The following is a 16,954-nucleotide window of genomic DNA, read 5'->3' as shown; positions in this document are numbered from 1 at the left end:
GTGATACTGTATCTTTACATAATTGTTAGATGCAATTTCTTAACCATGGCTTCATGATTCTTAGATCCAAAGACACTTAAGTAAACACTGGGCTGGAGTACACTTTTATTCTAGATTGACTTTACCCAGGAGACAGGCAAGTGTTGGGTTATTAAGGAAGTTGGTAATCTGATTATAAACCACTGGATTTCATAGAAAAAGTTCAGTTTATTTCTGCCCAAGTGGCCATAGGTCACTCACCAGTCAGGCATGGATCTAATGGTCCACTGCTGTTGTTGGGGTTTCTAGGAGGAATATATTTAAAAAAACAAACAAACCCCAACAATAGATGATAACCTAACTGGTAGGGTGTTTCTTAGAATGAAAAAAATTTTTAAAAAGGCAGACAATGACTTACTGATAGGATTGTTATGGCTGTTATGTAGATTAAGTGAAATAATATAAATTTAATACTTGTGTATTCCTTACCCTGATTTTGAGCTACAACGTTTCAACTGGCATACACACACACACGCACACACACACATATTTGTTTGTTGTTTGTTTGTTTAAGCTGCTGGAGTACAGTGGTGCGATCTCAGCTCACTGCAGCCTCCGCTTCCCGGGCCCAAGCAATTCTCCAGCCTCAGCCTCTTGAGTAGCTGGAACTACAGGTGCAAGTCACCAACTCCTGGATAATTTTTGTAATTTTTTGTAGAGACAGGGTCTCGCTTTGTTACCTAGTCTGGTCTGGAACTCCTGGCCTCAAGCAATCCCCTAGACACATGAGCCACCGTGGCAGGTCAATACTAATAGTTTTGAACAAACAATGAAGACAAAGTAATATGAGAAAAGATAAGATAAAAGTATGAAAATGTACTTGATCACCAGGTAAATTTTATTGATGACCTCACGGCTAGAGTAGGAAGTTTTATAATCCAGCCTTTAATTTGCTCACTCATGCTCGCTTTTTGAAAAGACTTTTATTCCTTGTTTTTTCCTGCACAAAGACGTTAGTGCATCGGGGAGAGCATGCAGGGCAGGGAACAGTAAAATCATATGGCTGGAGTGAGGGAGGACTGACTCACCACCAATTAGTTCATTTTTTCAAAAGCTCAGTTAGAATTTAGAAAGTAATTTTGCAGGATTCTGAAATAAATATTTGGATAAAGAAATATAACTCCCTTTCCAGATTTTAAATTATGGAGTCAAACAGATTAGAAGCCACCAGTGACGCAGCACTGTTTAAAAAGACAAATATGATCCAGGGTAACATTTTATACACAGTGGGGATATAATTTTGGTGATTATTTTAAAAAAAATTCGGAATCACATCTAAAGTATTTCATTTCCTTTCACTTTTCTAGGAGTACTTTATTAAAATGGTGCTAGTCCTAGAAAGTTGCCTAATATACCAATTTCCTGACTTGACAAGGCATACCTCAGATTAATTTGTGAAATTCCTCCTTCTGTCTGATTGGGCTGACATGGAATAATAATAATAAAAAAAAGTATGGGTGAATCTTGAATTATCTGACACAGTTTACAAAAATGTCAGTTGTGCTCAAAGTTTTCTGTAGGGAAGTTGAGAGAGGATGGTTCTCTCAGCAGCCTAGAGGCAATAGAAAGGCCTTGGCTGACTGAGCAAAAGAAACCTGTGAACAGAGATCATGAAAGATAAGGTCTCCCACTTTAAATTTTGGCTGAGGTTGACATTTAAGCCAAACAATCCTTGTTGCAAAAAAAACTTTACAATGACTTCCCTTTCAATTCATAACTTCACTTTTTTAAGTCTCAGAAATCCTGTATTGTTTTATTCTTATCCACAAAGTTTCAAAGATTTGTTTAAATAGCATGATCAATAATTAACCTGATTTAATTCACTTAGTGACCTGCAAGGCTATCAATGGTAGTGTAATTCTGTGAGGCATGAAGAAAGATAACTTTGAGAAGCAGCCTTTGTAACTTTCCCTGAAAGCTAATTTGTCAGCTATTGCCCACAATGTCAATCACTGCATGTGACCAGACAACCCAGGGAATAATATATTCAGCTTAGGAAAAGTATTGAATTTCTCCTTCCTTCCTCTATTCCTCCTACCTACATGACTTTCCATAGGCCCTACCCTACCCCCACTGGGAGAGAAAGAAAAAGAGAAAAGGGGGAGAAGAGAGAAAGAAGCAAAGCAAACATCAACTTTTTAATTATCCTAAGTAATATTAGATGTTTCAATGTTTTATCTCTCAGACATATTCATACATATATAAACAACTAAATAGACAAGTATAAAGATGAATTCATACTTGGAGAGAAAAAAAGCAAAAACATATTAGTCTATGCATTAACACTTAGAATTTTAATTTCTCCCCAGATACCTGGAAAGATAATAGAAAAATAGAAGTACTTGTAATTCTCAAGACGTACGTATTGTCCAATAAAATCCAAAACAGCTTTATATCTAGTCTGATAATTGACTTACAATAGGTAATTTTAATTTATTTATGTTAAATATTAGAAGATACTAATGATTTAGGAATCTTATCTGGTTTTATTTTTAATGTGTGTTGCAGAATATTGTTATCATCAAACATTTTTTGACTTTTCACCCGTATCTGTCTCTGTGCTACATGTTAGGCTTGTCTAGAAGTTCTCAGACAGGATCCAGGATGCAGAGATATCAGTTTAGGTCTTAAAATCTTTAAAATAGGGCCGGGAGCGGTGGCTCATGCCTGTAATTCCAACACTTTGGGAGGCCGAGGCGGGTGGATCACGAGGTCAGGAGTTCAAGATCAGCCTGGCTAAGATGGTGAATTTTCTCTACTAAAAATACAAAAATACAAAGAAAAAAAAAATAGCTGGGAGCGGTGGCAGGTGCCTGTAATCTCAGCTACTCAGGAGGCTGAGGCAGGAGACTCACTTGAACCCGGGCAGCAGAGGTTGCAGTGAGCTGAGATTGAGCCACTGTACTCCAGCCTGGGCGACAGAGCGAGACTCTGTCTAAAACAAACAAACAACAACAAAAAAAAAACTATTTAACAGATGGTTAACACTTCAAAATAAAAATAGAAAATCTCATATATCACATTTATACTTAAAAATGGGAAATCTAACAGTGAAGATTTCTACAGAGCAATAATCAGTTACAGTAAAAGTGCAAAAGAAAACATTTTAAAGAAAAAGATAGAAATGACTATTTAAATAAAGTCTATACATCAAAGTAACTGATAAAGTGATAATATGTTTTCATGCGTGGAACACAAGGCATTATACCTTATGTATACTCTATACATATTTATGTTATATACATCTACATATGCGTGTGTGTGTGTGTGTGTATGTTTTATAAATCTGTAAATAATCAGCACAAAAAAGGCAAACAGGAAAATTTTAAAAATACAGCCCGCAGGGATATGCTATTTAAAAATTTTATTTTACCGCTATATAAGATGTTTAGAGTAATGAAAAAAATTCAAGCTAAAACAGCAAAAATAATTTTCTTTTTATTGGCAAAGAACATACATATTTTATTCATTCATATGCATTTGTATTAAGCATTAATTGTATGTTGTATCCAATATTAACAATGGTATATTAGGTAAATACACCCTCCGTTGATCACATAATGCTGGTTAGAGCACATGAGCCATAAACTTTCTGGAGGGCGATTTGGCAACATGTTTATAAAAATTTTTATGTCCTTAACTAATAAAAGTCTACTCAATAATCAAAGATGTTCATAATATTTACATAAAAATTTTTCACGTACAGTGTCATTTTCTATAGTAAAACTGGATATGTACCAAACTTCTAACTATAGGGGATTGATGAAATAATACATAAAGAAATGCACTGTAACTATTAAAAGAAGTGTTATAAAAAGGAATTTAATGACATGGGAAAATGCTCATGGCAGTCTGTGAAGTAAAAAAAATAAGTGTTTTAAGTGACTATGTATACAATGATTTCATACTGAAAAATAGTAAATAGATAAGATAGAAAAACATCAAAATGTCACCAGTTATCTCTGGTCAGTGTTCATGGGGGAGGTATTTATACATGACTTGTTTTTCTTTTTTTGCTTGTATATAATTTGCAAACTTTCTACAATGAACGTTCTATTTTAGTTTTAGACTTTCTTGAGAGAAAGAAAGGAAGAAAAAAAGAAAGGGAGAGGAAGGAAGGAAGGAAGGAAGAAAGGAAGGAAGGAAGGAAGGAAGGAAGGAAGGAAAGAAGGGAGAGAGGGAAGGAGGGAGAGAGGGAAGGAGGGAGAGAGGGAGAGAGGGAAGGAGGGTGAATATAATCAAAGAACTGAAGTTCCGGAAGACGCTTTAACTCTGTGTAATGTCTGTGTGGACAGGCTGTGCCCCTCTGTGGTTAAACTGACAAACAGCCCAGGCTACCCTCACCCTGTGGTTTCTTTTGCTTGGAGTAAGCTGTTGAACCCACAATTATATAGTCAGGACTAAAGACATTTCTTTAGTTACTTTCTTTTGAATAACTTTCCACTAAACAGAAGCAAAATACTACCAAATATCTTCCTGTCACCTCTACCCTTCTTTGGATTAAACTGGGGACTATGTTCAACAAAGTGGAATAGTTCCCTTTTGTTTCCTCATCTTCTACTATCCCCACCCCAATTAGCTAACTTTCATTAGGGTAAATAATTCACTGTTTTGCAGTTATATAGTACCTTTGTGTAAAGGGACAGTCTTTCCAAACACTTGTTAATCCTAAACACACTCTTGGGAAGTAGGTAAAAATTACTAGAGAGGAAGGAGGAGAGAGGGTAATGCCAAACATAATAAAAGATGTCAATAAAACCACAGAGCTGTCTCAGTTTTCTGTCGGCCAAAATCTAAGTAATGCTGTTAAAAATGAGGATCTATGTTCTGGTGATATTACGGAGAGAAATAATTTGAAGGATATAGTTTTTGGATCTTATATGTATATTTTATAATGTTATGTAAGAGCACAGACCTTGGGGCAAGACTTTTGGATTCAATCCCTGGCTTTACCATTTACCAGATGCATGATATTGGGCAAGCCATTTAAGATTTTTGGCTTTAGTTTTCTCATCCAGAAAATAGAAAATAATAATAAAATCTAGCATATAGTGTTGTCATAAGGATTAAATGAAGTTATAAATGTAAAGCATTGAAAACAGTTCCTTGAACATGGTAACTGCTACAAAAGTGTTAGCTATTATCAGTAGCTCTAAAATGAAACATTATTTTAAAGGAACAAGTTAAAATGAGGCAAAAATTAAAAATTATCACTACATGATTCAACAGCAAACTATAGACTTTAGCAAAAAGCAAAAAGCAAAAAGCTCCTCATATCTTTAATCCTGGGTTAGCAGCAAATGTACTTAAAGGTTAGAGGTGATTGCTAGCTCACAATTATGACCGAATCGGAATAATATGTTCTATATACAGAATCCTACATGGTCAAGGATATCACCTCCAGAAAAGTTTATCTCCGTTTGCTTTAACTTAATAAGAGAGGCAATTAAGTTACTATGTAACTGGAATTAGTGAACATACCCAAGTGAGAACACTGTCAGAATTTAAACCTTCACTGACTGTTTGACCTTGACTGTTTATCCCTGATCTACTCCATGGGAAAACCAGTTTATTGGAGTCAATTGAAAACATACTTTTCCTTCTTGCCTCCTTATCGTATACTCAATACTGGTGAAACAGAAATATTAAAATGTTCTTGGTGGTTATGCCATGCTTATACTGTCCATTAAATGAAATAATTTGAAAAACTCTCATAACCAAAGCATTTTTTTTTTCTCCATGAGTGTTCAGTAAAGTATTGGTGCTTTTGCAGACCTGGGTACCTGTTTGGTGTTGGAATATTGAACTGGATAAAGATATCAAAGCCATGGGAGGAAGAAGAATACATTACAGAATAGTTTAATCTCTTTCATCTCTAGTGGCCGAAATGTAAAAACTGTTTCCCACTGCATTTTATGTTAACACTCCCTGATATATTTCTGCTAATATAAATATGCCTGAAAGGATGACATTTAATTCTGTTAATAACTGAATATAAAATCAGGGGTCACCACAAGTTTGTTTTGTTTCATTTCAATTATTTTGCTTTGTAGTTACTATGTAGAAGTCATCATTTGAGCAATATCTGTATCCCCCATTAGATTGAAAGCTGCATGAGGGCAGATATGATATGAATTTCATATACATATTTAGGATCTCTAAAAATTTTTTTGAATAAATGAGTAAGAAATGAGTGAACTAACCTGTTGTCTGAGATTATTAGCTGTCTGAGCTTCTCCTCACATCATTAGGCATTATGTGTTATATTGTTTTATTTATATCACGTTGATAGAGGATTCTTTATTCATCCTTTCATAACAAACACTATTTGTTATTATTAAATATGACGGTATTACTGAGCTTAATACCCCTGCATTATTGTGGTTAGAGGTACGATTAAAGGATGGTGCAAAAGAAGCCTCAAGATGTCCATTTTTCTGCCCCAGGTTACGACCTGTTGTCATCTTGGGTTACAACTTGATGTGAAATTTATTTTGCCAAAAAAAGAGCAATTCTCCCCATTACCATAATGCAAGAAGTCAGGGCAGAAGACAGAATATCTGGCCTGAATCAGAGCACTCGGATGAGGAGAGGAGCCAGTCAGAGTCATGGCCCTCATTGCTGAAGATAAATCAGGTAACACGATTAGAGGGAGCATGCAGGACAGCTTGAACAGTGCAGAAATCAAGGTAGATAAGACCATCCCGGAGACAAAAAGTCATACCTGTTTAAGGGTTTTCTCTGCTCTTCAAGGCAGCTTAAACTAAAAGCTTCTATTAGTACCCTCTAGTTGTCTTTTATGAGTTATTTTATATAATCATTATTACTAATATGTAAATTTCAGAGGAAGTAATTACTAGTTCTTATGCCAGAATTGTCATTCATTATCAACTAATTCTTATTGTTCTTTCCATCATGTCACTACATAAAGGAATTCTTATAGATATTTTAATTTCAACTCAATTGAAATTACGTGTCAATTCTGTGTGATGCTAAAATAACTGATGGTTTTATGTACACTTACAAAATACATGTGCATACATGAAAAATATATATTCTTACAACTATAATCTTTTGGATGGTTTATTTTTGAATATTTTAATGTGTTTCTAATCTTTTTTGTGACAAAAAAATAATATTTAGAATTAATACATTAGAATATTTCTAGATTTCTTAAATTTTATAAATAATATCATGGCTTTTGGTAAGGTAGAGATATTTTATTCCACAGTAATATTCACATGGAATATGTTAGTTTAGTCTGAAAAATAATACACTAATACCATTTATTCAATAAAGCCCAATATAAATATTTATTCTCATATCAGTAGAAGTTTTACAAAGATAATTGTTAAAGTTTCATACTTACATTGGCATCTTTCCCAGCTAATTTACATAATTCCACCCGTTCCTTTGCAGCAGGCCAATAAATCTGCAAAACATTTCAAAGTATGTTACAATCTGAATATCTGAAACACCCTAACACTCTGCAATTCTGATTAGAGAGTGATGTGTGAAATTGAAGAATGGGTATTAAGCATGTTGTTAGAGTCAGTGTGGGAAATCTGAGATTTAAATATTTCCCAAATCCACTCTGAAAGTTTCTAAAAGAAAAGTGTCTAGTACTATCCATTTTTGTTAATCTTCTAGTTTCTAATTTAATGTATGTAACAGTAGATACATTATGTTCAGAGGTCCACAAGCTTTATCATGATGTCAACAGAATTTCACATGAGCATTTGTCTAAATAAGAGGCTGTATGTACCATGTTTTTCTGTGTTTACTCAGAGTAGCAGTACATCATAAACATGTGCCATGAAGTGTTAGAAACAACTCTCTGTTAGAGCATAAGTTCTTTCTTCAAGCCAAGGACCAGTGTGAATTTGTTGACAGTATTTAACATGCTTGGAACTCAGATGCATCTGACACTTAGCTAAATGTTTTATAAGCATTATCTTATTTAAATTTCACAATGACCCTCTGAGATGGCTGTACTTATTCTTCCCATTTTGAGATCAGAAAACTTAGTCACGTAGTCTTTAAATAACATGTTGAGGACCACAACACTATGGCAGAGCCACAATCTGACTCAAAGTCCATCTCGCTCCTGAACTGGGGGGTTCTCAACCATTATATAACTCAAGGGTTCCAAACTCATTGGTTGATAGCTTTTAATTATGCTTCACAATCTTGTGTTCAAGGCTTTTCTTTCTTTCTTTTAAATTCTGTCAGGAAGTTTTTGTAGGAATTCTGTAAGAAAGTTTTTGAAAAATAAAGTTTAAACAGTTATGTTACTTCATTAGCTTACAGAAAGAAATGCTCTCTGTTAAGCTATAAGCAAGAAGGAACAAGAAAAGCAAGCTCTAAAATCTTATAATATATGCTCCAGGAGTTCCGGACAGACTTTTATTATGTTTCTTACCAATGGTAGCAGAAAATATTTTAATAGGTGAGAAAAAAAAGGAAATATCCTGAAGGAATACACTGAAAGAGACTTGTTAAACCTGGAATTAACAAAGGATTTAGACGTCATCAATGTTTATATGATATTATCTTTGTGGTGAAATTTTAGGGTTTTATGTCTCTAAATAAAGAACAGAGAATAGCATTCAAAATAGACAAATACAATGAAATTTTTGAGATTTTAAACGGAAGCAAGATTGTTTACTTAGAGAAGATCTTAACACTCACAAATTACAATCCAGATATGTATATAGGCAGGTGGTAGAGACAGCAGGAGGCTCAAGTGATGAGCTAACCTTGATAAGGTACACAATGAAGACCAGAAAATGCTATTTATTCAGAAATGGTTTGAATCACTGTAGTTCTACTATCACACAACTTTAAATAGCAGCCAGCAGTCAAGTATCAATGAGCTACAGCAATGTAAAGCAATATGAATGGAAATTAGCAACTCAGTAATAGGTCAAAAAAGAATATGTCCTCAGATTGAAAACCGCACGATCTTGCTTTAAAGTTAAAAGCAACTAAAATAAAATGGTTACATTTCAGGTGTATAGGCGGGTGCATTTAGAAAAATGGCCAGCCAAAATGGGAGACGAGGAGAAGGATGACTTGGTGGTAAGAAACAGGTTATTTATCAGATTCTAGCATTTGTATTTGAGGGTACATTTTCAGGCATTTAATACATAATTAAGAACAAGAGATTAATGTAAGTTAGTAAATAGATTAAAATGGGCAATGCTTGGACCAATGGACAATGGTTAGTCATAAACCCAGAATCGTGAAGCCATAACTTAATAATCCAGATGGAACACCGCAGTTGGCCACAAATTGGAGAGTTTCTTCCAATGTTGTTTGTTATTTTTGCTTTGGTTGTTCCTTTGTTATTCATCATTGCTAGCAAAAATAGTGGACTGAGTGCTCTTTTAAAATTGCATTGGCCGGGAGTGGTGGCTCATGCCTGTAATCCCAGCACTTTGGGAGGCCGAGGCGGGAGGATCACGACGTCAGGAGATCAAGACCATCCTGGCTAAAACGGTGAAACCCTGTCTCTACTAAAAATACAAAAAAATTAGCTGGGACTGGAGGCGGGGACTACAGGCGGGAGGCTGAGGCAGGAGAATGGTGTGAATCCGGGAGGTGGAGCTTGTAGTGAGCGCAAATTGTGCCACTGCACTCCAGCCTGGGTGACAGAGCAAGGTTCTGCCAAAAAAAAAAAAAAATTGCATCTTGAATTCAGAGTCTTTGCTTTAGATATGAGATTATGAGATCTCTGGGTATCCTCTCACTTTTTCCCCCCCCAATGGTCCAATTTTATTATTATTTTTAATTTTGGTTAAAAACGCATAACATAAAAAATTTATCATTTTAACAATTTTCGGTGTAGAATTCAGTAATGTTAAGTATATTTACATTGCTCTGCAGCCAATCTCTAGAACTTTTTCATCTTGCAAAAGTGAAATGCTGTACTTGCTGGTTCTTCAATATTACAGTGATTTTACAAAGGACAACTTTATGTCATTGGACTGAAAATAGTACACAGACTACTTATCCATAACCTGTCAATTGATTTAATCTTTTTAATGCACTCAAAATATATTTATTGATGCAGATCTTAAGCCTAGAATTTTATTTTATTTTATTTTTTAGAATATTTTCTTTTTTTTTCCTCTTTCTTTGTAACCTTTATTTTAAGTTCAGAGGTACAAGTACAGGTTTGTCACACAGGTAAGCTTGCGTCATGGGAGTTTCTTGTAAAGACTGTTGCTTTACCCAGGTATTAAGCCTAGTACACATTAGTTATTTTTTCTGATTCTCTCCCACCTTCCACCCTCCACCCTCCAAAAGGCCCCACTGTGTGTTGTTCCCCTCTATGTGTCCATGTATTCTCATCAGTGAACTCCCACTTATGAGTGATGAGAACACATGGACACACAGAAGTCCATTTTATAAGTATTTGGCTTTCTGTTCCTGTGCTAGTTTGCTAAGGATAATGGCCTCCAACTCCATCCATGTTTCTGCAAAGGACAACATCTGTTTCTTTTTTTTATGGCTGGGCAGTATTCCATAGTGTACATGTACCTCATTTTCTTTATCCAGTCTACCACTGATGGGCATTTAGGTTGATTCCATGTCTTTGCTATGGTGCTAGATTAATATTTCTTTGAACCATTTCAGCATGAAAGATCCTGTTCTTTTTTTGTTTGTTTTAGATGACAATCAGGTTTAATCGCAATTCAGGAATACATATAGGGCAAATATCTATAGATTTGTTCAGAATTACATATCATACAAATATTAATAATGTAGGAAACAAAAAATACATAACTCTTTCATATTAAGTAAATGAGTCTTAAAAAGGATAAAGGGTTTTAAGGGTTTTATCTTTTACTTCAAATCATAGTATTGGGTGATTGAGTTAAATTATGAGATAAACGATGCCACCAAAATTAAGTGTGAATATATTCATTAGTAATTCTAAGAGGAGGGGCTTATTTAAAGAATGACAAAATGTGGAAGCAATCGTTTTTGAAATCTAAATCAAGATTTCAAAGTTAGCATCAAGTAGTTACTCTTCATTAACTGTTTGTTCACTAGATATATAATTATGAAGGGCCTTCTGTATGTCAGCCAAGATTGAGGTGCTTGGATCTGAGTCAGGATGGGAGAGACAGAGCGAGAAAAGAGTACACAAGATGAAACCACTGTGCCCAGGGAGCACTGTGGAGCGCTTACTGGTAAACAGCGTCTTTAGCAGTCTCTACTTTTGAGCCTCTGTTTTAAATTACTTGCTCTTAATAGTTTCAACTCTAATGTAATAGTTTGGTTTAGTTAGGTGGTTTCAATTCTAATTTTGTCTCAGGGACTTGACACCAAAATAGCAATTGCACATTTATTCTCTTTGTAAAGAAATACAAATCTGTAAAAGATGCTTTAATGTTTTTGTTGTACATTTTCAGTTATTGCTTATAAGTCACATAATTGTAATCTGAGTTGCATTATCCTAGTTTATGAAGCCATACAACTAATTACAAGCTTCAGAGAATTGACTTTTTGATTAGCAAGTAAATGTTACATACAAGCACAGGGATTCTGAGATGGGATCACAAAGAAAATTTTACTTCTTAATGTAAAATTAAAACCTTCAAAAATAACGATTTATTGAAATTACATATTGGCTTATTTTGACACAATGCTGCCAAGGTTTAGTAATCACAAACAGAATTACCTTAAATAAAAACAACCCATGATATATCTGATTGTCTTTTAGCCTCTAAACATTTACTTAGAAGGGAAAAAGAGTCATTATAGCTGTGTTAATATTGAAAAGATGTCAGTTTAATTATGATTTGTGGTGGACTTTTTTCTTACAGACTACCTAGTCATTAGAATAAAGAAATTTTTAAAAAATATTCATTTTTATTTCTAATTGGAAAATAATGTAAAGAGACAGAATTTCCCTTAGTTCATCTAAAAACACAAAAAACAAGACAAATTCATTTTTAAAGATCCACTCTTATTCTTACATAGAATTGGCAAAATTTGCAATAATCTTTTGAAGTGTTATATGTATATATATCACATTATATATAATGTTTATAGAATGTGATATATAATGTACAATGCACGCACATATATAATAGCATTCCACTATTTTCATATTTTTCTAGTCTCTCTCTCTCTCTCCCACTCCCCCTGCCCGTGTGTGTATGCGTGTGTGCATGTGTGTGTGTGTATAGGTGCATGTGGAGGGGGAAGTAAGAGAGAGAAAGTCAGAGACACACACAGTTATATAAAGGGAAAAATAGAGATGTTAACTATAGGGTGACTGGGTATAGAATAAGATATGTTTCACATATAGGCTGAAGTTTCAGCATATTTTGTACAACAGCCCAAGACATACCTGTGTTCCTTGGATTATTTTAGTAGCCTAGTCAGTACACTTTGAGATTGTGTCACTATTAGACAAAAGTCACATGATATAGTTAAAAAATATAATATCCACATTATCTATTAAATGTCAACCCTCAGGATCAATAGTTAATATGGACAATTTTGAGACAGTGATTATTAATATTCTTACTGTATTTTGAATTCATTGGCAATAAAATGCCTCATAAATCTTCTTGCACTGTAGTGTGTCTTGCACACAGTATCTTGACATATTAAAAGTTGCACGAAACAGCACACACCAAAGCACATGTCCCTGTTTCTAAAAGCTGATGCAACTGAGTTTGTCCCTTAGAAAGTCATCCACAGATATTTTTCCTTCACTTATCAAAGAGAATCATATCAGAAGCAGAGATGCCATTGCCTAATGGCCAGGTTTTAATTGTTCTGAAATATTCCCACATAACACTAATTCTTAACTAACCTTGTGCTGATGCACCAGATACAGATTTTAAGGATATAATTTTGGTGGGTTGTGGTCTTTGGGACCTTAGAGCCTTGATATCAAGGACTGCAAACATGCAGAGAGCTTCCTGTTGCTATCTATCCACGTGCAGGAGACATCAGAAATCAAATGGAGATCTTTTCTGTGGATCCAGAAGAACCTAAGAATTCCTCTCAACTTACTTATTCAGGGTATAATTACTAATTGAACAATTATTAAATAATACTTGCCAATTGGTTTTAGTTTGAGTGCTAATTCTTATAGATCTAGTTGATAACAGAAAACTGGCAAACAGAAGTAAATAAATTTATAACATTTCTTCACTTAGAAATAAGAGTTTATGGGTCAACACTGTAAAACAAGTATGTCTCATAAGCCAGTCCTCATATTCTATAATTTACTGACTTACCCATATTACTGTATTTATTTTGCCTTTATAGTATTTCACAGTTGATCATTTGCAAAGGATTAATTTTTTCATGCTAACCTTGGAAGGCTCAAATATTATTGTCTAAACATATATCTGTATATTTTCTTTTAGAGTTGTATAGCTTACTAGTACGAAAAGAGACCATATTACTGAAATAAAAATTGTCTTCAGTTCCTCCTTAAATAGGCTTTGGGCATAAAGTTATAGTTTAAACAGATTCTTAAAAAGATATAATAATATTTTTAATGAAAATGTAGTGGAAACTGTGTGAATTTAAAATACAAGCTGTGATCTAGTTATATTGATTTTATTTGCTTATCTCTGTCCAAAATCCAAAACAACTTTTTGTCCTTTTAATATTATTTTTACTTCACTTTGAAAAAAAATACTTAGAAGGGACTTACAAAATATTGCAGTATCCCTAACAATTATTGTTTCATTCATGATTTATATAATTAATGAACAGTCATCTTTTAGTAAGGTGAAAATGTCAGACAATTAATTTTTAATTATTCAGTGTTAGGCAAGTCACAGAAACATTCAAATAATGATAAGACCTTATAACAACATCCAGTGGAAATTCTAATTATATCTGCTCTTTGTTTCATCTTTGGAGAAGCGATTTAATTGTCTCAAGTTAGCAAGTGCATGGTCAGTCAAATGCCCCTTGGCCTAATTCAGAGATGTCAAAACAACTGAATGAGACACACAAAAGGAAGTTGAAACTTGTTCATAGAACCTAATTAAAGACAAAAATTCAGAACCCTTGAGATAGTGGCCATCTCTTTCAAAAAACAGGATACAAGTTTTTGAATGTCTTTAAAGAAAAAAAAAAGTCACTCTGAATGCTATATAAGTATTTGAACAACTAAAAGAGCAATGGTTAATCTGGTTTCCCAGGACAGGGAGGTGTTTTCCTATTGCAAAACAAGAGCAACAGCACCAAAGGTAAAGCTTGCACAGTGGGTACTGGCCTGGCCTAGACAGAAATTGCTACAGAAGGGAAGTTTAAGTTCTCCACTTCTTTTTTTTTAGATTTTTATATAAGGGCAGGCCTACAAATTTTCCAAGAAAATGTCCTTCAATACAGAAGATGGAGTTCCAGGCACAGTCTAAAGTGGTGTTTTCCATGATATTTCTTCTTGAAGCCTTGGGTGACAATTGTCTTTCCCTTTTCCCGACTCAGCTCAGGAGCCTCACCTGCATTTTAGCCTTCTACCACTAACTATCTCTGTCTTCTACTACACTTTTGCTTATCACATCCATTTGGTACTTTCTTTTTCAAAAGTAAGTTTAGTTTGAGACCTTTTTCCAGGTGTAAAGATCAATTAAATGCAGTGCAATCAGAAGATGTGAATGTGAGTCCCTACGGCATCGCCGCTTGATTTGTGACTTTAGGTAGGTGTGAGTCTCAGCTGCCCAGCCTTAAAATACAAATCATCATCTCCACCAAGTTAATACTCATTTGAAAGAAACGTTCAAACGCCAATTTTATTATCATCTCCCTAGAAAGGTCTTTTCTAATAACAATCAGAAGTAGTTTCCCAGGAACACCACACATTTTTTAACATAACACTTCACAATAAGTGTTATTTTATTTGTTTCTTTTTCTCCTTTTAACTCTCTATTCCCAAATTGAAGACACTATGAGCACAAATGTCTGACCTGTTTTATTTTTCACTATATTCTCAGGATCTAGAAGAGTATCAGGAATATAGTAGAACCTCAATAAATATGTATTGCAAGAACGGGTGCCATGGCTCATGCCCTGTAATCCTAGCACTTTGGGATTACAAGTGAGGTGGGCAGATTGCATGAGCCCAGAAGTTTGAGACAAGACTGGGCAATGTGGCAACACCCTGTCTCTATTAAAAATAATAATAATAAAAGTTAGCTGGGCATGGTGACAAGCACCTGTAGTCCCAGCTACTCGGGAGGCTGAGGTGAGAGGATTGTTTGAGTCCAAGAAGTCAATGCTGCAGTAGGCCAAGATCACATCACTGCAGTCCAGCCTGGGTGACAGGAGTGCGAACCTATCTCATAAAACAAACAAACCAACAAACAAACAAACAAAACCTACCAATATGTATTGCATGAAAGAGAGAGAAATGCTAATATACCATACAAATTAAAATACATTCAAATAAATTCACAAGTGGTCAGTAATTTAGAAGTTGCGGTCCAATTACTCTTGTGGATGGACTTCAAACTTTTGTAGTGAATCCTATTCAATACCTCTAATCCATGACTCATTGAAGTTTAATAAGCACTGATGTCCGGTGTCAAGGAACATTGCTTTTTCTTCCTATCACCTTTAGTACCTGGCACAGAACCTGGCATAGTGAGCGCTCAATAATTATTCATTGAAAAGTGATCTGCAGAGTTTCCCATAGAATTGGACACAGAGAATGAGTTCTTGTCAGAGTTCTGGCAAGGTCTGAGCAGTCTGACAACATCCTGACAGTCCATTACAGTGACCAGATGGGACCTGCACATGAGCACCCGGGCTAGAGAGCCAGCACATCCATGAACGAGTCGATTGTTTTAGCTCTGTGATTACTAGACAGCATATGCTTGGCAGGCAATGGAAACAGATTAATCCCATGAATCTAAGCCGGGTGCCTTATACCGAAGTTAATTTATTAGGCTGTCCACATGCTTTCCATGTGTTTATATTTTCTTAATTTCAAGTATTAAATAAGAATTAAAAGACTGACAATTTTGTTTTACCAATAACTTGATTTTAAGTGAGAAGGTTATTTATTCTATTATTTTCCCACTATATAATAGACTTCTTACAAGCTAAAGCATTAGACAGAAATGTCTTATTTAGCCCTAGAGTAAGTTAATAGAACTGGAGTCAGAAAATCATTCTGATTTATAATAGTATATTTGCTTATACTTAATATCAAACAAGCAAGTGTAGAGTCCTCATGTATCAAAAGTCTTGTTGTAGACTTCCTTAAAGAAAGGGAAATAACAAAGCTCTTTTTATGTTAGGCAAAGAAAGGTGTTTAAATAGTCCACTGAAAATTATTATATGTAAAATTATAAACTCATTTAGGTTAGTTATTTTCACAATATAAATGCTCAAACATAAGGGTGTAGTATTAAGGATTTCAAGTAATCTGAGTAATTTTTATGATTACATGCAAAAAGAAAGAAGAAAGAAAGAAAAGAGAAAGAAAGAAAGAAAGGATAAATAAAGGAAGGAAAGGACGAGAGAAGAAAGAAAGAGAGAGAAAAGAAAAAGAAAGAAGGAAAGAAAGAAAGAGAGAAAGAAAGAAAGAAAGAAAGAAAGAAAGAAAGAAAGAAAGAAAGAAGAGAGGGAAGGAGAGAGAGGGAGAGAGGGAGGGAGGGAGGGAAAGAAAGAAGGAAGGAAGGGAGGAAGGGAGGAAGAGAAGGAAGGAGAAAGAGAGAAAGAAAGCCAACAAATAAATCCTTGAATAATATAGACACAAAAGCAGTACTCAGCTTGGTAAGTCATACGTCATTCTCTTTGTGACCCTTTGCTTTCATACTGGTTTAGAGACTTGTTCCATCCCTGCAGGTCTGAACTGCTTCCAAAATAAGTAACATTTTCATATGGATGAATCCCAATAATTCATTAACTCAGAAGTCCAACT

General features: G+C 34.6%; 1 protein-coding gene across 1 annotated transcript in view; it reads right to left on the bottom strand.

Moving 5' to 3' along the window:
* SEMA3D (semaphorin 3D) overlaps nucleotides 1-16,954 on the bottom strand; it is a 161,779-nt gene that overhangs the window by 83,061 nt on the left and 61,764 nt on the right. Inside the window, exon 4 of the mRNA XM_025380899.1 lies at nucleotides 7,409-7,471. Within this exon, the coding sequence (XP_025236684.1) occupies nucleotides 7,409-7,471 (63 nt within the window). The remainder of the gene's footprint in view (nucleotides 1-7,408; nucleotides 7,472-16,954) is intronic.

This window comes from Theropithecus gelada, chromosome 3 (assembly GCF_003255815.1).
Source record: "Theropithecus gelada isolate Dixy chromosome 3, Tgel_1.0, whole genome shotgun sequence".
Taxonomy (NCBI): domain Eukaryota; kingdom Metazoa; phylum Chordata; class Mammalia; order Primates; family Cercopithecidae; genus Theropithecus; species Theropithecus gelada.
Note: the sequence above shows the minus strand (reverse complement) of the source record. Positions and strands in the feature narration are given on the sequence as shown.